This window comes from Gallus gallus, chromosome 11 (genome assembly GCF_016699485.2).
Source record: "Gallus gallus isolate bGalGal1 chromosome 11, bGalGal1.mat.broiler.GRCg7b, whole genome shotgun sequence".
Lineage (NCBI taxonomy): Eukaryota > Metazoa > Chordata > Aves > Galliformes > Phasianidae > Gallus > Gallus gallus.
The window spans coordinates 7,264,133-7,281,886 of record NC_052542.1 but is presented as its reverse complement, the minus strand read 5'-3'; the positions used below and the strand labels follow the sequence as shown (position 1 = coordinate 7,281,886).

The following is a 17,754-nucleotide window of genomic DNA, read 5'->3' as shown; positions in this document are numbered from 1 at the left end:
CATATCAAAAACTATCCAGGTCTGCCAACCTCTGATCCTCTACAGTTACAATTTATGGTATCCCAAATAGAAAGTGCTTTAAATAATTGGATAATATAGATTCTACTAGCTGTTAGACGTGGTCTTATAAACGTGTAGTATGACTTCACTTGAAATATCAGACTTGTAAGTCTGAGATAGCGTTAAGCACAAATAGAGCAAAAAACTGCTCTGACTACATGAATGTTGCATCTAGATGAGTATAATTATATCTCAGCAGAGGTTGTGTTGTAGTTTATTTGATTTATAGTCAATCTGTAGCACTTTGCTAATGAGAAAAAGATCAGTTTGATGGTGCCACTAATGCATTTCTTCATTTATGCAAAGAAGTCCTTCTTTGTTACTTAATCAGTATTTCTGATAATACAATTGGGCATAGGTATCTAATCAAAACATACAGGGCCAAAGGGATTATGAAGCTGTTTTTTCCTTAAACAGGTGTACTAAACTTAGGCAGGCCCACATTAAGTACCAGGGAGCCTGAAGGAGTAAATACATTACACTTCCTTAAACTCACTGATCTCTTCATTTAGATGCATGTTCATTCAAAGAACGCACCAAACTAACTTCTAGAGGCAGGCTGTAAAGAAATTTTGGTACCCAGAAATTATATTAATTTCCAGCAACTCTAACAACAGCTGTCACAAAGCAGCTTTATCTGCTACCTGATATCCATATTCTCAGAAGACAGCCCGGAAGAGTAGAGGTGCAGCCATCAACTGCAAGTAGCTTAGATAACAGCAGAAAGAAGAGATTAGTGAACTCAAATTTCTATTACACAAATTTGTGAAAGAAGAGTTATTAAGATATGAAGATATTTCCAAGCTGTTTGCACTTTAGCTCTGTTGAAAAGCAAGCACTTAAGTCTTTTAAAAAAGGGATGGGTACAATAAAATTGTTCATCTTCAATAGTATTCTTAGTAGTATTCTTAGCATTCTTAGTATTCTTCACAGTACTTGTTCATAACCTTGAATCTACGGTCAACAAGCAACATGGAAGCAAAATAGCTCAAAACTCAAAATATCCAGTCATTAAAATGTACAGAGCAGAAAAGGCACGCCAGTGAGCATCAAAGTAATGTGGACAACACAGAGCAATCTCTAAAAACCTGTCTTGAATTAAATTGCCTTCAATACCAAGACAAAGTGTGAAACAAAACATGTCTGCATTTGCATGGTGACAATCCTGCACCTCTCTACAAGCAGGCCTACCTCCTGCCTGGAACATGCAACATCTTTCAGCATTATCTTCTGTTTCCTCAATTTCTCCACAGTACACTAAGAAGCTTTTTAAGAAGCTTTTTTTTTTTTTTCTCCTTCTGCTGTGCTCCTTCCTTACATTTCAGGCTATGACCAATTCCAACTGTACACTGACCACATGGCCAGCCTGAGGACAAAACAGACTAAACTGTTGATCTATAAAGTCTTTTTCTCATGTGGAATTTTGTTTTCTACCTAACTGTTTAATTTTACAGAACTGGTAGTTTTATGTGTGGCATGTATTCTTCAATTACATTTACCTTCAGCAGGCTAGAGTATTCAAGTTATTTGGGACTAAATATAACCAAGATGACAGCATACTGAAGTAATTTTCACATCCGCAGGAATCCAGGCTTTTAAGGGATAGAGAGATCTTGTGTGGACCTTTGCCAGTATTTTTTTTTTGGTATGGTTAACAAGATAGGCTCTACAGTGACTTGGCTCCTACTAAGTTTGCCAGCCGTCATCTTGGTAACTGCCAGTAATGAGATATGCTAGATGTTACCCACCAGAACTGGCAGCCTAAGGGCATGGCCTGATACACTATGGTCTCTTAGATTAACTACAAGTCCCTAGATTTACTGTGGGGTTCTAAGTGTTCCTAACTAAATGAGCAAGCTCTTAGATTTAGCTTATGAAGAAACGTTTCAGAGCAATGAAGCCAAGAGCAAAACTGGCAGATTAGCCTGTGAAACTGAATTTGTACAATTAGAAAAAAACACTCAGCATTTTCATATTGGCAGTAATTACTAGCTTGAACAGAAATGTAGCCTTATAATTTCAAGCCCAACTTTAAGCATGTACGAATACAGAAGTACTACAGAGTATCAGAATATGTTTTTGCAGCTATCTGGTCCACATTCTAGTTCACGTTATTTCTCTGTATTTGCTAGGATAGAATAAACAGTTCTGAGCACAGTGCTCAGGGTGAGAGCATTATCATTGACTTAGGATGCAGAATATCCACATCTCTTTCCTTAAATTATTGCCATTATTTAGCAATGTCTATTCTTATGAGATTATCTTACCTGACCCATTTTTCAAGTATCCATTTGCATCAACAGTTGTGTACATGATGTAAGGACCAGGCTGATTAACACCAAAAGGCTAAAAGTGAGAGGGGAGGGAGAAGAAGCAGGCAAAATTTTAGGAACAGACAAAGCTCTGCTAATAAATATATTAAAGCAAAGAAACTTGTACAGATGAATGATTTCTTCAGGATATAGTTAATTTTGAACTCTTGCTCTTACATTGCCTATAGCAATATATGGAAATTCCTTTTCAAAATAAGACTAATCAGTTGTCGAAGTACCACTCAGTTTCTCATGAAGAAAGCAATGCTATTCGGTCCTATGGCAAAAGGTTTAATATTTCCTAGGGAGCTCTAAGTATAATTTGAGATTTTAGATTTTAATATAACTGCAAGTTCTAAAACAACAACAACAACAAAAAACAACCTAAGAAAAAAATTCAAGATTTTTTGAGAATGCTCCATTCTGATGGACTTTCTTAATCTAAAAATACTATATAAGTTCAAAATTATTATTATTATTCAGCAATGTTTTATTTAATTAAAACAGTTGAACAGTTAATTTTCAAGTACCAGTATCTATTTTAAATAAATTATTTGGAGAGAGAAGATGTGCTTAAACATCAAAGAACAGTTATGGGGTAAAAAAAAAAAAAAAAGGAAGGAAAATCAAAGGGAGTTATGGATTACTGAGCGCTGAACCGTGTCATGTACCTATGTGAGAATATGAGGGCCGTACATGGGGAGGAAAATTATCTGTTAAGGTAGAAGGGACAGGGAACAGCTACAAGAGAAGATTTTAAATAAAGGTGTTTTTTCCTTTTTTTCCTCTTCAAACAGTGAATTCAAGCTGATATTACAACATCCAGTTCATTAAAAAGACCTTTTGGATGAGTTGCAGAAAGTTCACTGAAGAAGAGACAAGAAATGTTTTGCATCATGCCCCCCAAAAATAGTAAGTTGCAAACCATAGGAATAAATAATGATAATGAAAGCCAGTATCAAATCTTGGAAAACAGTAATTGGCTAGAGTGAGGCATAAGGGGACAGAAAAGATTATGTTAATGCAAAACTATGAAAGATGAACCTTATTTGATGTTAAAATGTGCATTATTATTATCTTGGCCAAGCATTTGTATTCCGGCATAACGTACCTCATGACACTCAGGTTTTTTGTTTGTTTGTTTTACAGTGAAGGCAACAGTATTTCAATGATCTTGACAATCAAGTGTTCATCAACATCTGTCGAACATCTGCTTTCTAAACCTTCCCTTCATTTGGTAATTAAGCTAATAATACCTCCAAAAACCTCTATCTTTTTTCAGAATTTAAACTGATGTCCTAAAATAGGCTTGAAGAAAAGGCTGGTTTCCTTTGAAGCAGTTTTTTTTTTTTTTTTAATTTTCAAACCATATTTAAAGTTCAGCAATTCAGCTCTGCAAAAATAACTTTGATTCCTGAGTTCCCCTTTTAGGCCTTTCACTATGGATATTGTAATTTGCTAATTGAAAGTTCCACAGGTGGTTTGTAGGGTCTCTGGAGATGATTAAAAGATGTGAAATAGAATTAACACATCTACATGTAGCTAATCTGCAGAACCATCAAAACCAAGTACATTTCTTTCCCTTTCCTCCTTTTCCTTCCTTGTACCCACGTACCTGATTTTAGCCCAGAAGTTGCTACCTGCTACCCCATGCCTGAATTTGTCCCACAGTGTTTTGCCTGGCCTTTATGACCGCCCTGACCAAGACTTGGCACATTTCATAGGCTGGGCATCCAGTTGTATTACACAAGTTTTTCTTGTACCTGACATAACCCAGCCACTGCGATGCTGCATAATAAATCTCACTGCAGAATCAATCAATGGAGACAACTGGAGAAAGATAGTAGTCTCAAACATGCACAACTTGGCCAGTCAATATTTGGATCACACATTCTTCTAGTCAGTAACTGTTATGTATGTGAACAATTGTCAGCACAATTAGACCCCAGCTTATTTAAATCTAAATAGTATTGCAAAGGCATAGTTACACTTACTGTTACTTTCCGAGGACAGTCATTAGAACAGAGGCCACTGAGAACTGCAAGAACAAAAAGTTCACAGTATTTATATTAACAAGCCATCTTACAAGCACAACCTCAAAAACCTATTAAAATATACTAATATATGTCACGTATCCATTAAGATAGATATGATCTGTTTTCTTTATGTGTTATGACTTATGCACTAAAATAATTCCGATTTGCTTGAAGTATATTACTTGGCAGAAATTAATCAGCTAATCACTGTTTTCTTATACCTGACTGGTTAGTTTGCTTCCAAAGGAAACATTTGTCAGTTGAAAAAAATCCAAATTAAAACATGTTAAAATGTAGTGGACTGTACATTTTACTCATTACCCTTTACTTCTAACCATTTAAAATATCCTTGTCAGAAATTCAGCTTCACTTTTTTAACTGGAAAAGAGGAAAGTAAAGGCCTTTCCCTACATACAGATGATAGCTTTAAAACTTGATTCAAAACAACTCCCATTACCTGTTTATTCTGTGTTATTCTAAAGTATTATAAGCAGATGTGCATAATGCTTCTTAATATCTAAAGCATATGACAGTTGTTGAATTACTTGCCAGCTTGAAAAATCAGTTGATTACAGAAATGTTAAACATTTATAATCAACTAAGGGACAATGAAAGCCATCTGTTCTGTAACCTAGAACATCCTGTCACATTAAATATTAGATGCACAAAAGCCTGGGTACAAAATGCGTGGTGACAGTGAAGTACTAAGTGGTGTACGTAACACAGTGTAATAGTCTGATCAAAAACCATCCCAAACTAGACTCAGAAGTACTATTTGTATTTTCTGTGAAAATCTTAACTGAAATGATTCCAAAGTTAAAATTTTTAGTTTGTGACTTAACATTTTTAAACATCCAAATACAGAAAAATCTGCAATCTATCTATACAGTCAAAAGGAAAGTCTAGACAATTAAGGTGAAGGTGCGGCAAAGGACAATTTGAAGATGGCATCCGTATCTAATAATAGACAACAATCTACAAATTTATTTTGTATGTTAGACAAAGATGCATGTTCAAGTGGAGCCATCTCTGCCTATTTTGATGCAAAACAGCACACTGCAATTTGCTGTTCAATTTCACTGTGGGAACAAATAACCTGACCAAGTTCATTTGACTACTTTCATTGTCCATATACCAAATAAGTGAACACAGTGCATTTAGTGATACAGCAATGGGCATAAAGCCTGTTTTATTATAAATACTCCCTCCTGTGTCACAGCAGAAATGTTTTTAAGCTACTCTAATTTCCATTTTCTGGGGCTTCTACAAAAACATGAGCCTACCCGAGTATGGTGCTAAAAATCAAAGCGAACCTTTTTTAAGATATATGTAACACTGATGCTGAAAACTATTCTATTATCCATTCAAAATATCACACAATTGTCTTTCTAATATAGCTCTGTGAAGTGAAACATTTTTCTAGAAGGCTTTCTGCATGCTTGTGATTATTACGCTACCCATGCTCAGTATTATTTAAGAAGAGTACAGCCTCCATCAGCATGACAAATCATTGTAGTCTAATATGATGAAAATAAAGCCCTAACTATGGAGTAAGTAACACGTTAATCAGCCCCTAGTAGTGGATGCAGTTGTGTTTATCTTACAGCATGCAGAATGTACGCTTCAGAATCATTATGTGTATTTAAATAACACAAAGGCAAATGCAATCTCTCCACAGCGAACCTCCTGTTTTTCTTGTTCAGTTTTCTCTTTATGAGCTCAATTATAGCTTCACCTTTTATCCCTACTCAAAAATCAAGGAAGACAGCCAAGGGATGAGCTCAAGGCTCAACACCTTTGCAGACTGGAAGAACATGCTAGGGCATGCAATTTGAAAACCTAATTACTCTCAATTACAAATATCATAATCTAACACTAGCCTTTTAAACCAAGGCTTTAATTAATTCACATACCCTTGCCATGCTATCTGTCATCCTAAATTGTTACGATAAGATGTATTTTATGCCATGTAATACTTTTAGGCCAAAAACATCAAACTGACTCAGACAGGGAAACGTACTCTCAGAACAGAGAGTCATGAAACCAGTTCATTTTGGCCTAGATTCTGCATCATTACCAAGGGATAGGGGAAGAGAAACTCTAGTAAATTACGCTTGATGTGACAGCAGAACAGGCAAGAGACAGAAGTCCTTGCTACAAAGAAAATGCCACAACCACTCAAGGCACAAATGAAAATAAATAGATTTGGTTATTGTTTCTTGCCTAAATTCTGAAAATAGGCAAGATAAAAAGATAGTCATGGTGGACAGACAAAGCATGTTCCTTCAAGTCAATACTGCTTTAATGTCTTATGGTTCTCTTCTGTATTATGGCATGCATATGTATAAGCATAATTACATTTTTCTCAGGTTAGTGACTAATAAACTGATCTTCCTCTAAATTTTAAATATCATGAGACATAAAAGTCTAAGTTGAAGAATAGAAATATGTAGATTAATGTTGCTTTTACAGTGACAGCACTGTAGGAGATAAGTGAAGGTATTGTACAAAAGATTCACGAAAGTGAGCCCTTGAGTTCAGCCAAGTCCAGCCCTTTCCCTCAAAACAAGATATACTACGTAGTTTGTTTAATCTAGCTGTATAAGCCTCTAATGTTGGAAACTGCAGCTTCTCCAGGAATTTGTATTAGTACTTCACAAGCTGCTGTTTAGGAAATTACTCTTACTATTTACACTTGTTTTAAGTTTGTTAATTTCTGTCATACCCAGCAAGGACATAAAAAAAACACACTTGATCCCACTATGGTTATATATCATGGATTGAAGACAAATTTCTTCACATTTCTCTTTTAGAATGAATAACTCAGTTTCCCTGCAGATTATAATTGTAGATGTTTCATAGTTAGTTTTCCTTCAAAAGCCAGAAGATCTTTTAAAGATCTAGTATCTGCCTTCAGAATTTTGCTAAGATGCAGAAGCGGAGAACCAAAGCTCCAAAATGAAAGGAAGGATTTAGACTGCCTGTGGGTAACAAGTGAAACATGACCTGCTTTCTAAGTAAAAGCACACACCCAGAGATAACGAACACTTACTTGGAAGCCATTGTGGACAAAATCGGTATTAAAAAGCATTGAAGTGATATTAGAACAACAGAAGTGCTGAGAATAGTGGACAGAATTGCTTGGAAATTAAATAAGTACTCTCTAAAACAAAACTAGGAAAAAACCCAACCTTTGAAACCAAACAAAAATGAGCTATCCAAGTTTAGATTATGCAATCTCTTTCTGCAGATCGTAATATTTTCCATGCTATATTTTTTCTTTTCTGGTATTTCCACGCATACTGCATTACCATAATGTTATCATATACAGAGGATCAAATAGTCACGTTCCCCTCAAGATCTGATTTTGACCTGATTATATGGTAATAGCTTACCAATAACTTTAACAAAATACGCATCTGCTTCAAAGTTGTTTTTTAATGTATGGATAGCGAAGTCTTCACTGGAGTGGCCCTTGCTTACTACAATGATATCCAAGATTCCCTAGAGAGAAAAAAAAAAGGTTGAATTAGAAATGAGAATGCTGATTTGCTCCAGATAGCACTTAAATTCAGTAAATAAATTCCCTTAGAGACAAAAAGGAAAAGAAAAAAGTGTGCAGCCAAGTTTACATTTCCACTACCGATTTTAATATATTTAGTATCATATTAATCTATGGCAATATTAAACAGAGTGCTCCATTCACAGATAACAAGGACAATACACGTGTCTTCCATGGCACTGAAGAGGGCATTTGAAACAGAGCAAATGGAGAGCCAGCAAACTTTTGGTCAGTGAGTGGGCTGCTGCTACTTGCCCATCTTCCAGGGAGCATTTCAAGAGCATGCAGAAATATCCCAGTATGAAAGCACTGCCTGCCACATATGCTCTAAAGCCAACGTTTATGCAAAGCAATCTAACAATAACACAAAAACATACACAGCAACACAGAAGGAGTGACACTGTTTGCCACAGTAAAGAGCTGAACTTACATCTTCGTAGATATCAAAGAAGGTTGCTACGACTGCATCTTTGATTTGATTAAGATCAGAGAGCTCCCAAAAAACTTTAAACATACGACGTGCACTCTTGCAGCTTGCATTATTGCATGGGACATTTTCTAGTAAAAATGCTTGTTGATTGCTGTAAGATATGATGTATATATAACAATTTACTTCCTTTAAAATAATAAAGTAATTACATTATCTTTGTAATTTTGAAGCCAACTGAAATATATATTCAATTTAAAAACAAAATCACTCAAGAAGCTAGCAGACATTTAAAAATCAATAAGTATTTATGTTAACCTTGCAGTCAGAATTAAAGCCCTTACATCATGCCTGATTTAAACTAATGAATATGCTAAATAAACAGGTCCAAAACAGCAGGAATAACTTCGATATTCTTACTTTCTTCTTACTCAAATACAAGTGTACCTATCTGCTGTTTTCCTTAATCCCTCACCATGGTCTTTAAGTTCATGTACTTCTTAATACACATCGGTGCTTTTTTCAGTATTTTATGACACAAAGGGCTGTAATATTGACACAAACAGATCATGTTACCAGGTGTAGTATAGCAAACAATCTCCCTTTTGAAGAAGTCATCTAATAAACATCATCTGGTCACTGGGAGACACAAATGAGTGACACAGGCTTCACACACGTATTCTGCTGGCTAACAGTGTATACCCAGTCTCTGATACCGTAAGATCACCACTCTCACAAGAAGTGTGAAAACCTTCAGGACTCGACCAGCTGTGTATCTGATTGCTTGGCAAGTCTCAGTTACTGCCCTGGAAGCCCACAGGGATCCATCACTGGGAACAGATGAAGTTTCCTCCTCTCTCTCTGAAGGGAGCCAGGAGACGAAGCAGCCAGCATTCTGCAAGGCTAGCTATGCATGTTAGAGCCAAGGGCAATAATCAAAAGCATTTCTTCATTATGACCTTGAACATAACACCATTGCAGAGGGTGACAAGAAGGTGCTTTTCCATATCTTAACAGCATCCAAGGCCACCAGGATGCAGTCACAAACAGAAGCAACTTCAGCAGTTCTTATGACAGTTTCTGGTTTTCTTTATTTCTGTGGAAAATTTGCTAATAAGAAGAACCATAACTCCTAATATTCACATTTCCATTCCTTCCATTTCAGAGGGGGGCAAAACATTTACCTTGTGAAAAAATCCTTCTGATGCTGAAGTAACTAACAGTTCCTTTGCACAGAATCAGCATTTCAAAACCTGCACTGGCATCAAAGATGCATCAAAAATAAAATGGGATATTAAAATGCTTTCCTCAAAAGATTACAATCACATTTCTTGAACTTCTGTGAAAAAAAAAAACAAAAAATAGGTCTCTGTTTTTCTGCCCTATGCCTGAATTTGACTGAGCCTTAATATGAACAACCTGTTTGTCATTTCACAAGTGCAAGTACACAGAATTAATGCTCTGCCAAAAATCAAATTAGATGATCTACAATATTTAGGACAGTGTATTATCTGAACCTGAGAACTCATAACCACAACTTAAAATGTATGTGAGCATTTAATTTCATGTATTATATCAGTATCATGTCAATTAACCAACTATAAAAGTAAGGTGACAACTCGAGCTAAGCAAATTGTTCCAATTTCTCTTTTTCATCACCTTGACATATTCTTTTAAAAAAATTGCAATAAACTTTTAAAAGATGCTTTCTTTCAATCCTCATTTTTCAAACAGCTAGAAATTACTACATGCTATTTAAAAAACAAAGATGAAAAATTGGCATTACACTTAAATACAGAATATTGTTCAAGTCTAAATGATAAGCCTTTTGAATGGATAGACAAGTTTATTCACTGTAGGAGGCTTTTTTATTCCCCTATCCTTCCTAATGTGCATTTAATGATTTGAAAACATCAAAATAACACCAAATGCATTGGGAGAATAAGGGAAGATATAAATCAAAGCGTCATTTAGAAGGGAAATGCCAATTTCCTTTACCCTTCTACATCAGAAAGAAACACAAAGAAAAACAACAAGGAAAAAATCTATTTCTTTAAAAAAAATGCATAACTATAGGTTGGCTCATAAATACTGGATTTTAAACAAGTTGTTTATCCAGCCCTGCTTCTGACAGGCGATAAAACTAACAATGATTTAGAAAAAGGTGATCTAGTTTAATTAGAGTCCTTACAAGTAGATACATGCAAGGAACTAATATATATACACACACATATAGACACGCATATATATACACACATATATACACACATGTGTGTATATATGTATACACGTATATATATGAATACATATATACATGGATATATACACATATATATACACATATATAGGGGTATGTATGTGTATATGTGTATATATACATGTGTGTGTATATACATGTATACATATACACACATGCACATATATATACACACGCGCACATATATAGATTTTAAACTGTGCAGGAGCACCTGGAAAACTTCATACACGTGTATTATACTCAAAGCTTTTCATCCAACTGTCCGTATTCAGTTTTTTACTATCTCCATATCTCCATTTTACTGCTACTTATCACCAACGTCTGTGATAAACAGTATACTTGGAAATACATTATATATTTTGCCAGTGAAAACATTCCCTTTCAATGAAAGCCTCACTAAAAAAAAAAAAGATTCCTTAGGTTACATGTTTGCAATTCAAGATGCTAATTATTAGTATCTAATTAAAACAAGTTGGAAACAAATGATTAGGTAAAACATGTTTCATCTAATTATGTGGCACAATGAAAGACGCCATTTATTGGTTTATATGCAGTATTTACTTTCAACATTACAAATTTAAAACTAAGAAGTGAAAAAATTACTAAATTCAGATAAGAGCAAATAGAGACGAAGCAATGAATAACTACTGATAAAAATACCTCTTGTTATTCTACACACACACAAATCCCAATATAGTCATAACTAGAAGGAAGAAATATTCACCTATGTAGCCTAAAGAGAAATCTGCAGACTGGAATTCTAATGTGGAGGTTTTCACTCAAGTCAAAAGAACATTATACGCCCTTATTGAAAATACAGGATACAGCAGGAGATGAAACACTGTGGTCTTATGGCAGCTCTATGAATATTTGAAGCTATTAATCTTTTTCTTAACTTAGCAGGATGGTCAGCAAGCCGAAGTTATTCCTAACTACTATACATGTCTTTATTTCAGTGTTTTGTAGGGATTTAGAGGAATTGATCTGGAAGTACTTTCCAGAATTCTAACAAAAATAATTTATCTTAATGATATTCTTCCATCACCATGTATCAGTATATTTTCAGATGAATACAATGTTTTTTGCCTCTTTTAATTCCCTTCAGTTAGACAGTATCTAGAAGCCAGGCTTTCTAAACTATGGCGCAGATAGAGGTCACGAGTTTACAAAAATGCTTTATCATTTAATCACAGTAATCAATCACAGAAATTAGATTTGTAGATGTAGCATGAAAGGCTTCAGAGAAAGAAATAAACAGCTTGATTCAGAAGTGTTTAAAACCAATTAAATAAGGTTTCCATTTTAACTTGCTCTGATTTAAAAGGAGCTTTTAATTTAATTCCCACACATTTAACTCTCTCTATGACCCAGTTATACGTTTTAAAAGGAAGCATTTGCTTGTGTTTCTCAGAAACAGTGACATTATAGTACTGTGAAAGTGACATTTGATAACCAGTATAGAAAATGTTTTCGTTACTTCACTATGGATATTGGGAATATACAGTGCTAACGTGCAGTTTATTCCTTAGTTACTTTTTTTTCCAGACTTCCTCAGCTCTCTGCCCCTTCCTTTGTGCAGCCTGTCAAACCACCTGCCAGTACTCTCCATCCTTATCCATAACAATGTGCCATTCAACTTTGAAGTCAAGTTTCAAAATAACTTTGAAGACACACCCAACTGAATCAGTAATTTCAGAAGCACGGAAAATAAAGACAACTATAGCACAGTAATTCATTGCAGTAAGACAGGCAACATTCTGGGCTTTTATAGGAGTAATTATTAATGAACTATGTAAACGTCTACATATTATTACCCTGTCCCAAGTATAAGCCTGGCAGAGAAGAGAGGCTTCCAATGATATTAAAAGATAAACCTCCCGCCACCTCTGAACTCCAGAAATCCTCTTCAAGTCCTTTTGAAATATCCTAACTATCATGATACACACTCAGTACAGCCCCAAAGATTTGTGGGCCTTAAGTAAAAACAAACAAAAGAGCCACCTTTTGCAGTACAGATGCCCCAGTGTTTCAGTGGAAAAGGAAAAACCTTGGTTCTAGTTTGCTGCCTAGACTTTTTACACTCATTATTCAGTGATGCTGAAAGGAAGATGCAAAATCCCAACTAAGCAAGGCTATGGAGAAGAAACCCGACATTCACTGTCGGAGGGGTTTAACTTGGTCTATGCAGATTCTGGACAGTAAGAGGATCACCAGCTTCTCTGACACATTTGCAAAACAACAATAACAACAACAAAAACCAAGAAAAGCCAAAACAGAACAACAGCTGTACTAGTTATCTGAAGGCTCAGAAGTAGTGGCAGAGCTCTGTTGCTCGCTGCTTTGTGTCTGAATCACAACATTGTGTAGGCAGAATACAAGCACAGAGCTCTTCACTTTTAGGCATGTGTCAGTATGCAAGGAACTCAAACAAAAATGTCAGTGAGTCACTCAAGTTTAGGCAACCACTGGAGGATCTGAATTAATTGTGACTTAAGAATCTAAATTCTGTCTATATACTCTTCTAAGCACCGAAGTGAGCTTCTCAGTTATTTTCATTTCTGAGTATTAATTCAAACTATGAACCTACACCCAACTCTCATAAAACAAACACAGCTAGATAATAAACACACCCATGACAGACTTGATTTTTCCCAGTAATGCAGTAGTGCAAGTATTCATCACAGATCCCAATGAGAAAGATATTAAGACTTCATACGGTATTGATTAAAACACCTTTTATAGGAGATGACACGAGAGAGAAAAAGTGAGTAGCATATATAATAATCTTGGAGCTCTTCGGGTGCTGGAAAACACAAACAGTGCAGTACTAGACAGACCGAAGGACAGGGCACAGCATACTGTGCATATCCTATCAGTAGTGAGGTTCACTGGCATTACGGTCCCTAGAGCTCTTTTAGATTTTTCTGATAAGTAAACAATTCTATTCATCATTTCTACTGTCAAGCGAAACAACGTTCGCATAAACACACATCACTTCAAGGTAAAGACAAGGACACGCCAGTGGGATCATCACCAGGTGCCAAGTGGGAGCTGCCCACAGGCTTCTCCGTTAGCTGCTAAGTTTGTCCTGCAGCCAAGTGATATGCGCAGAACAGCATAGGCATGCTTGTAACTCAGGTCAGCTGCTAAGCGGATCACTAACTCCTCAATGTACAATAGCCTCCCAGCTTGGATCACTACACCTGCCTAACACCAGACTGCAGCAAGACAAAGGGCTGGAAGGCAAACAGTGAAGAAAAAAGTAGGAGAACAAGTACACTGGCAAAGTTAATAGGGAACGTTGAAGCTTTTATTTTTCTTCCCTCTAAGATTTAAAACACTAACAGCACACATTTTCTCGCTGTGATCTGCCTAATAGGTTTTGATTAATTTCAGTGATTGCAGAGATGTAGAGAGATTCTGACAGCATAGATTAATAAATTGAAGTTTGAAAAACTGAATCAGAAATGGTCCTCATCCTCATATACTTCACCATGGCAGCTCTCTCTCTTTCCTCCACAGAAAATAATAACATTTCTCTACTGTGCCTTGAAACAAATGTAGACTCCTTGCTGGTAATACAAATATCCCTTTCTAATATGTAAATCAGGAATCTCAAAGTAAAAAAAAAGCCAAATTGATTTCTAAAAACATCCTGCATGAGCACAACAGAGTTTTATTGCCTCAGCTACAATCATGAGTGATGATGATCCACTAAGGACAAGATGAATTCCAGCTTTTTTAAGTGGGGCATCCATTACATTCAGATCACTTAAGCATATGCAACACTAGATAACCTTTTAAAAGAACAGAACACTTTGTCTTTGAACAGCTGGTTGCTCGGCCTTACATAGAAAGGGATCAATTGACAAAATAGCTCAAAAAAAATTTAAGAGATTTCAGCCAACCAATTGAAACTGCAGCAATGCTGAAAGGCACTGCCATTTTCTGCTGAAGACAAAAAGTATACCAAACATCCAAGCACATAAGAAGGAGCGAAATAAACTATCAACAATAGGGAAAGGTAATGAAAATCCACAAAGTAGCATCACTTAACATCCTGAATGCAAGATGAAATCAAGCGAAGAATAAAATGTATGTGACATTCACCTAGTAAGGAATCCAATAACCATGTATTCATCAGGGAAAAAATGATTTTATCACGGTACATTTCAATAGTAAAGCTTAAATGAAAGATCTCTTTCGGAGGCACCCAGAAGAGGGGGAAAAACAAGCTTATTTCATAAAAAAGTTGGGTATAGATTGACATAGAAAATAAAATAAAAAAAATCAGAGCAAGAAGAGAAGAATTCAAAACAAAAGAAAAATTAAGGTGAAATTCAAACTAGTACTTGTAGCCTGCCTTTAATATATAGGCTAAAACACTGTGAACATCTATACCTGAAGTGAAGTAATTGCAAGGAGTCTTTGTACACAAATATTTTTATTAAACATTACATATATCACCAAAGCCAATTCATTATCTAGCACTAAGAAAACCCTGCCAATTGTGCATCACAGCACACCATGAGAAAAAAAAAATGCCATTATACAGATGACTAACAACTTTTCTCATGAGAAAAACCTACATGATCCTACGATCTTATTTCAATTGAAATTGGATAATATAAAGTAACCAGTAACTGACAAGATTCATCTAAAACACCGGGATCTCAGAAGGGGCAAAGCACACTACCACATACTTCAGCAGTCTCCATTCAGTGCACATAAAATGGGATATGACATGGAGTGGGTTTCCCTGAATTCTCAGCAGACTGGTGTTACTAGCTAACACTGCAAGTGTTCTTCTACAGAAGACAGGAAAGGACAATGAGAGACAGCTCCTGTGATCAGGGAGGAATGCCTACAATGGCACTTCGTACTGCCCTGGGCAGAGATCAGACATATTGTTCACCTGGTAAAATGAACAAGATGCACTAAAATTAATAATTTGTATGACTGATGATCAAACATCCATATAATGGTCTTTACCTTCCAGACGTGTTCTTTAGTATAGCAAGGGCATCTGGGTAGCCATCCATGTTGTAATCTCCAATATGAAGGGTCATCGGAAATGAAACTTCCGATGTAGTTTTGTCCGTCTGATTTTTCACAAAGCCCCAAAGTGTATCTTTATTTCTGAAGTCTTGCAAGACTGGAATCCACTGTGAAAGAAATTAAAAAAAGGACAGGCAGGTAAGAAAATCCATTTCATATATGAAAAATACATAATCCTATGTGAAACAACTGACAATTCTGTGCTGAGTCAGGACTCTGAAGCAGTTTACAAATTTTCAAGAGAAAATAAGGATTATTTCCTAACTCTGACACTAAATGAACAATGGAATAGGAAATCTTTTCTATGTACTTGGTTATTCCAGAACACACACACACAAGAACCACAAGACTGGAAGAGGACTGCACCCTCATCAGATTTGTACGAGTACAAAGGAAATGCAAAGTGTAATTTCTCCATGATAAGAAACAGAATGTATTTGCACTTACTTACCACAAAGGGCTACACAGGTGCGAAATAGGAATTTATCTTAATTAAAATCAAAGTAATTTCACAAATTGGTAAGAAACTGAAGTACAAGAGTTAACATTTCAATTCTACAGAAAAATTCAGTGCCACTTTTAAAGCCAGAAGTAGTTTTCTATGTCAACTGACTGATAATGTCTTCAAAAGCACAGAACTGTGCCATCCTGAACGATCACTATCAGCAATGTCAACAGCACTTAACAGCATCTTAAAACTCTCACCCAGGCCCTAATTTAGCTATTTCAGGAACCAGAATGAGATCCCTGACAGCATTGTTTCCTGTTGTGGAGAAACTCCCTCACTATGCAGTCCTGCAAACAGCACCATTCCAGCCACATGGCAATTGTGTGCATCACTTGGACCGGTCTCTTGAGATTCCATACAACTGCATGCACATTAGAAAAGCCCCCAGAATTATTTAAAACGTCCATTAAGTTAAACTCTTTCTGGTTATCACAGACAGCTTAGAAGCCTGGAACAGATCTACTAGACGTGCATGTAATGCATTTCTGCCTGCATGAGTCACAGCGTTTCAACTGTTAAGAAGATCCATAACACCACTGCGGAGAACTCTTGAAATTCTACATACTTAGTCATATTCCACCCCTGCTTTCCAAAACATGTGCGCCTATTCAGTTACTGTTAGCTGCTGAAGGTTTGATAAGTCTAAAAAAGTGTATAAATTTTAAAAAAGACTGAGGGAAAATTTTCAAGGGGTGACTTCTTATCACTTATCCCTCCTGGAAAAGATCAATGATATTGCTGCAGAAGTACTTCAATTTTGAAAAACCGATTGGAATCAGAAGCATTAAATAAAATATAGTTTGTTTTGCATGGAACAACCAACAAAGCCATTGCATTAAAATGCAATTGTATGTAATCATGTACTTTCTATATATTCCCACATATGGCAACACTATTTTAAACAAAAATCAAAATGATATTTCTAGGATTATTCGAAATGAAATTTAAGATTATATCTACATTTATATAATGTTTTTTACTCAAGGATTGATAAAAAAGCTCTTTCACAACTCTTAAGTTCTGCAATGAAATGCAAATATATAAATCAATAGATGAAGAAAACAACTAAATTAGCAACTACATTAGTCTGTAACTAATGCAGATGAAGGTAAAAAAAAGAAAGCCTGCAGTGGCCAAACACCAACCACCACACGATACAGTGCATGGGATTGTACTTAAGGTCTGGTAGCAATTCTTCTGTTGCTTCTTTCAAACTGTGAGTACATCTCAATCTCTGTTAGCCACTCAAATATTACTTGGCCTGTCCTTTGGCCACGTCATCCAAAAGAATATCTATCTGAGCTTAAAAAGATTAAATCATTAAAGTAGAACCTATGGTGAAATAAAATTCAACCTTGAAATCATTCTCTCTTAGGTCTGTTGGGCTTTCCAGTAACCATCCAGCTGTGCTAAAAGCAGCGTGAGTAGGAAATATGCCACAGACTGACAGACATCTATCAAAACAAAATCTTAACAGGGCAACTCCTCCGAAGCCTGACATACCAGTGCATGCTTCTCCACAGCAGAACTGTTT

The 17,754-nt window shown here is 35.9% G+C and overlaps 1 protein-coding gene and 1 long non-coding RNA gene across 8 annotated transcripts in view; one reads left to right on the top strand and one right to left on the bottom strand.

Annotated features, from left to right (window-relative positions):
• The window catches only part of LOC121106562, an 86,733-nt gene extending 78,923 nt beyond the window's left edge, over nt 1-7,810 (top strand). The window contains exons 4-5 of the long non-coding RNA XR_006931252.1: nt 3,170-3,284; nt 3,522-7,810. This is a non-coding gene — a long non-coding RNA (uncharacterized LOC121106562). The remainder of the gene's footprint in view (nt 1-3,169; nt 3,285-3,521) is intronic.
• ITFG1 (integrin alpha FG-GAP repeat containing 1) overlaps nt 1-17,754 on the bottom strand; it is a 73,018-nt gene that overhangs the window by 16,132 nt on the left and 39,132 nt on the right. For all 7 annotated transcript variants that reach the window (XM_040707061.2, XM_046899445.1, XM_040707062.2 and 4 more), the window contains 5 exons: nt 15,647-15,819; nt 8,401-8,551; nt 7,804-7,912; nt 4,367-4,410; nt 2,328-2,406 (listed from right to left, as the gene is read on the bottom strand). In XM_040707061.2, coding sequence (XP_040562995.1) covers nt 2,328-2,406; nt 4,367-4,410; nt 7,804-7,912; nt 8,401-8,551; nt 15,647-15,819 — 556 coding nt within the window. The remainder of the gene's footprint in view (nt 1-2,327; nt 2,407-4,366; nt 4,411-7,803; nt 7,913-8,400; nt 8,552-15,646; nt 15,820-17,754) is intronic.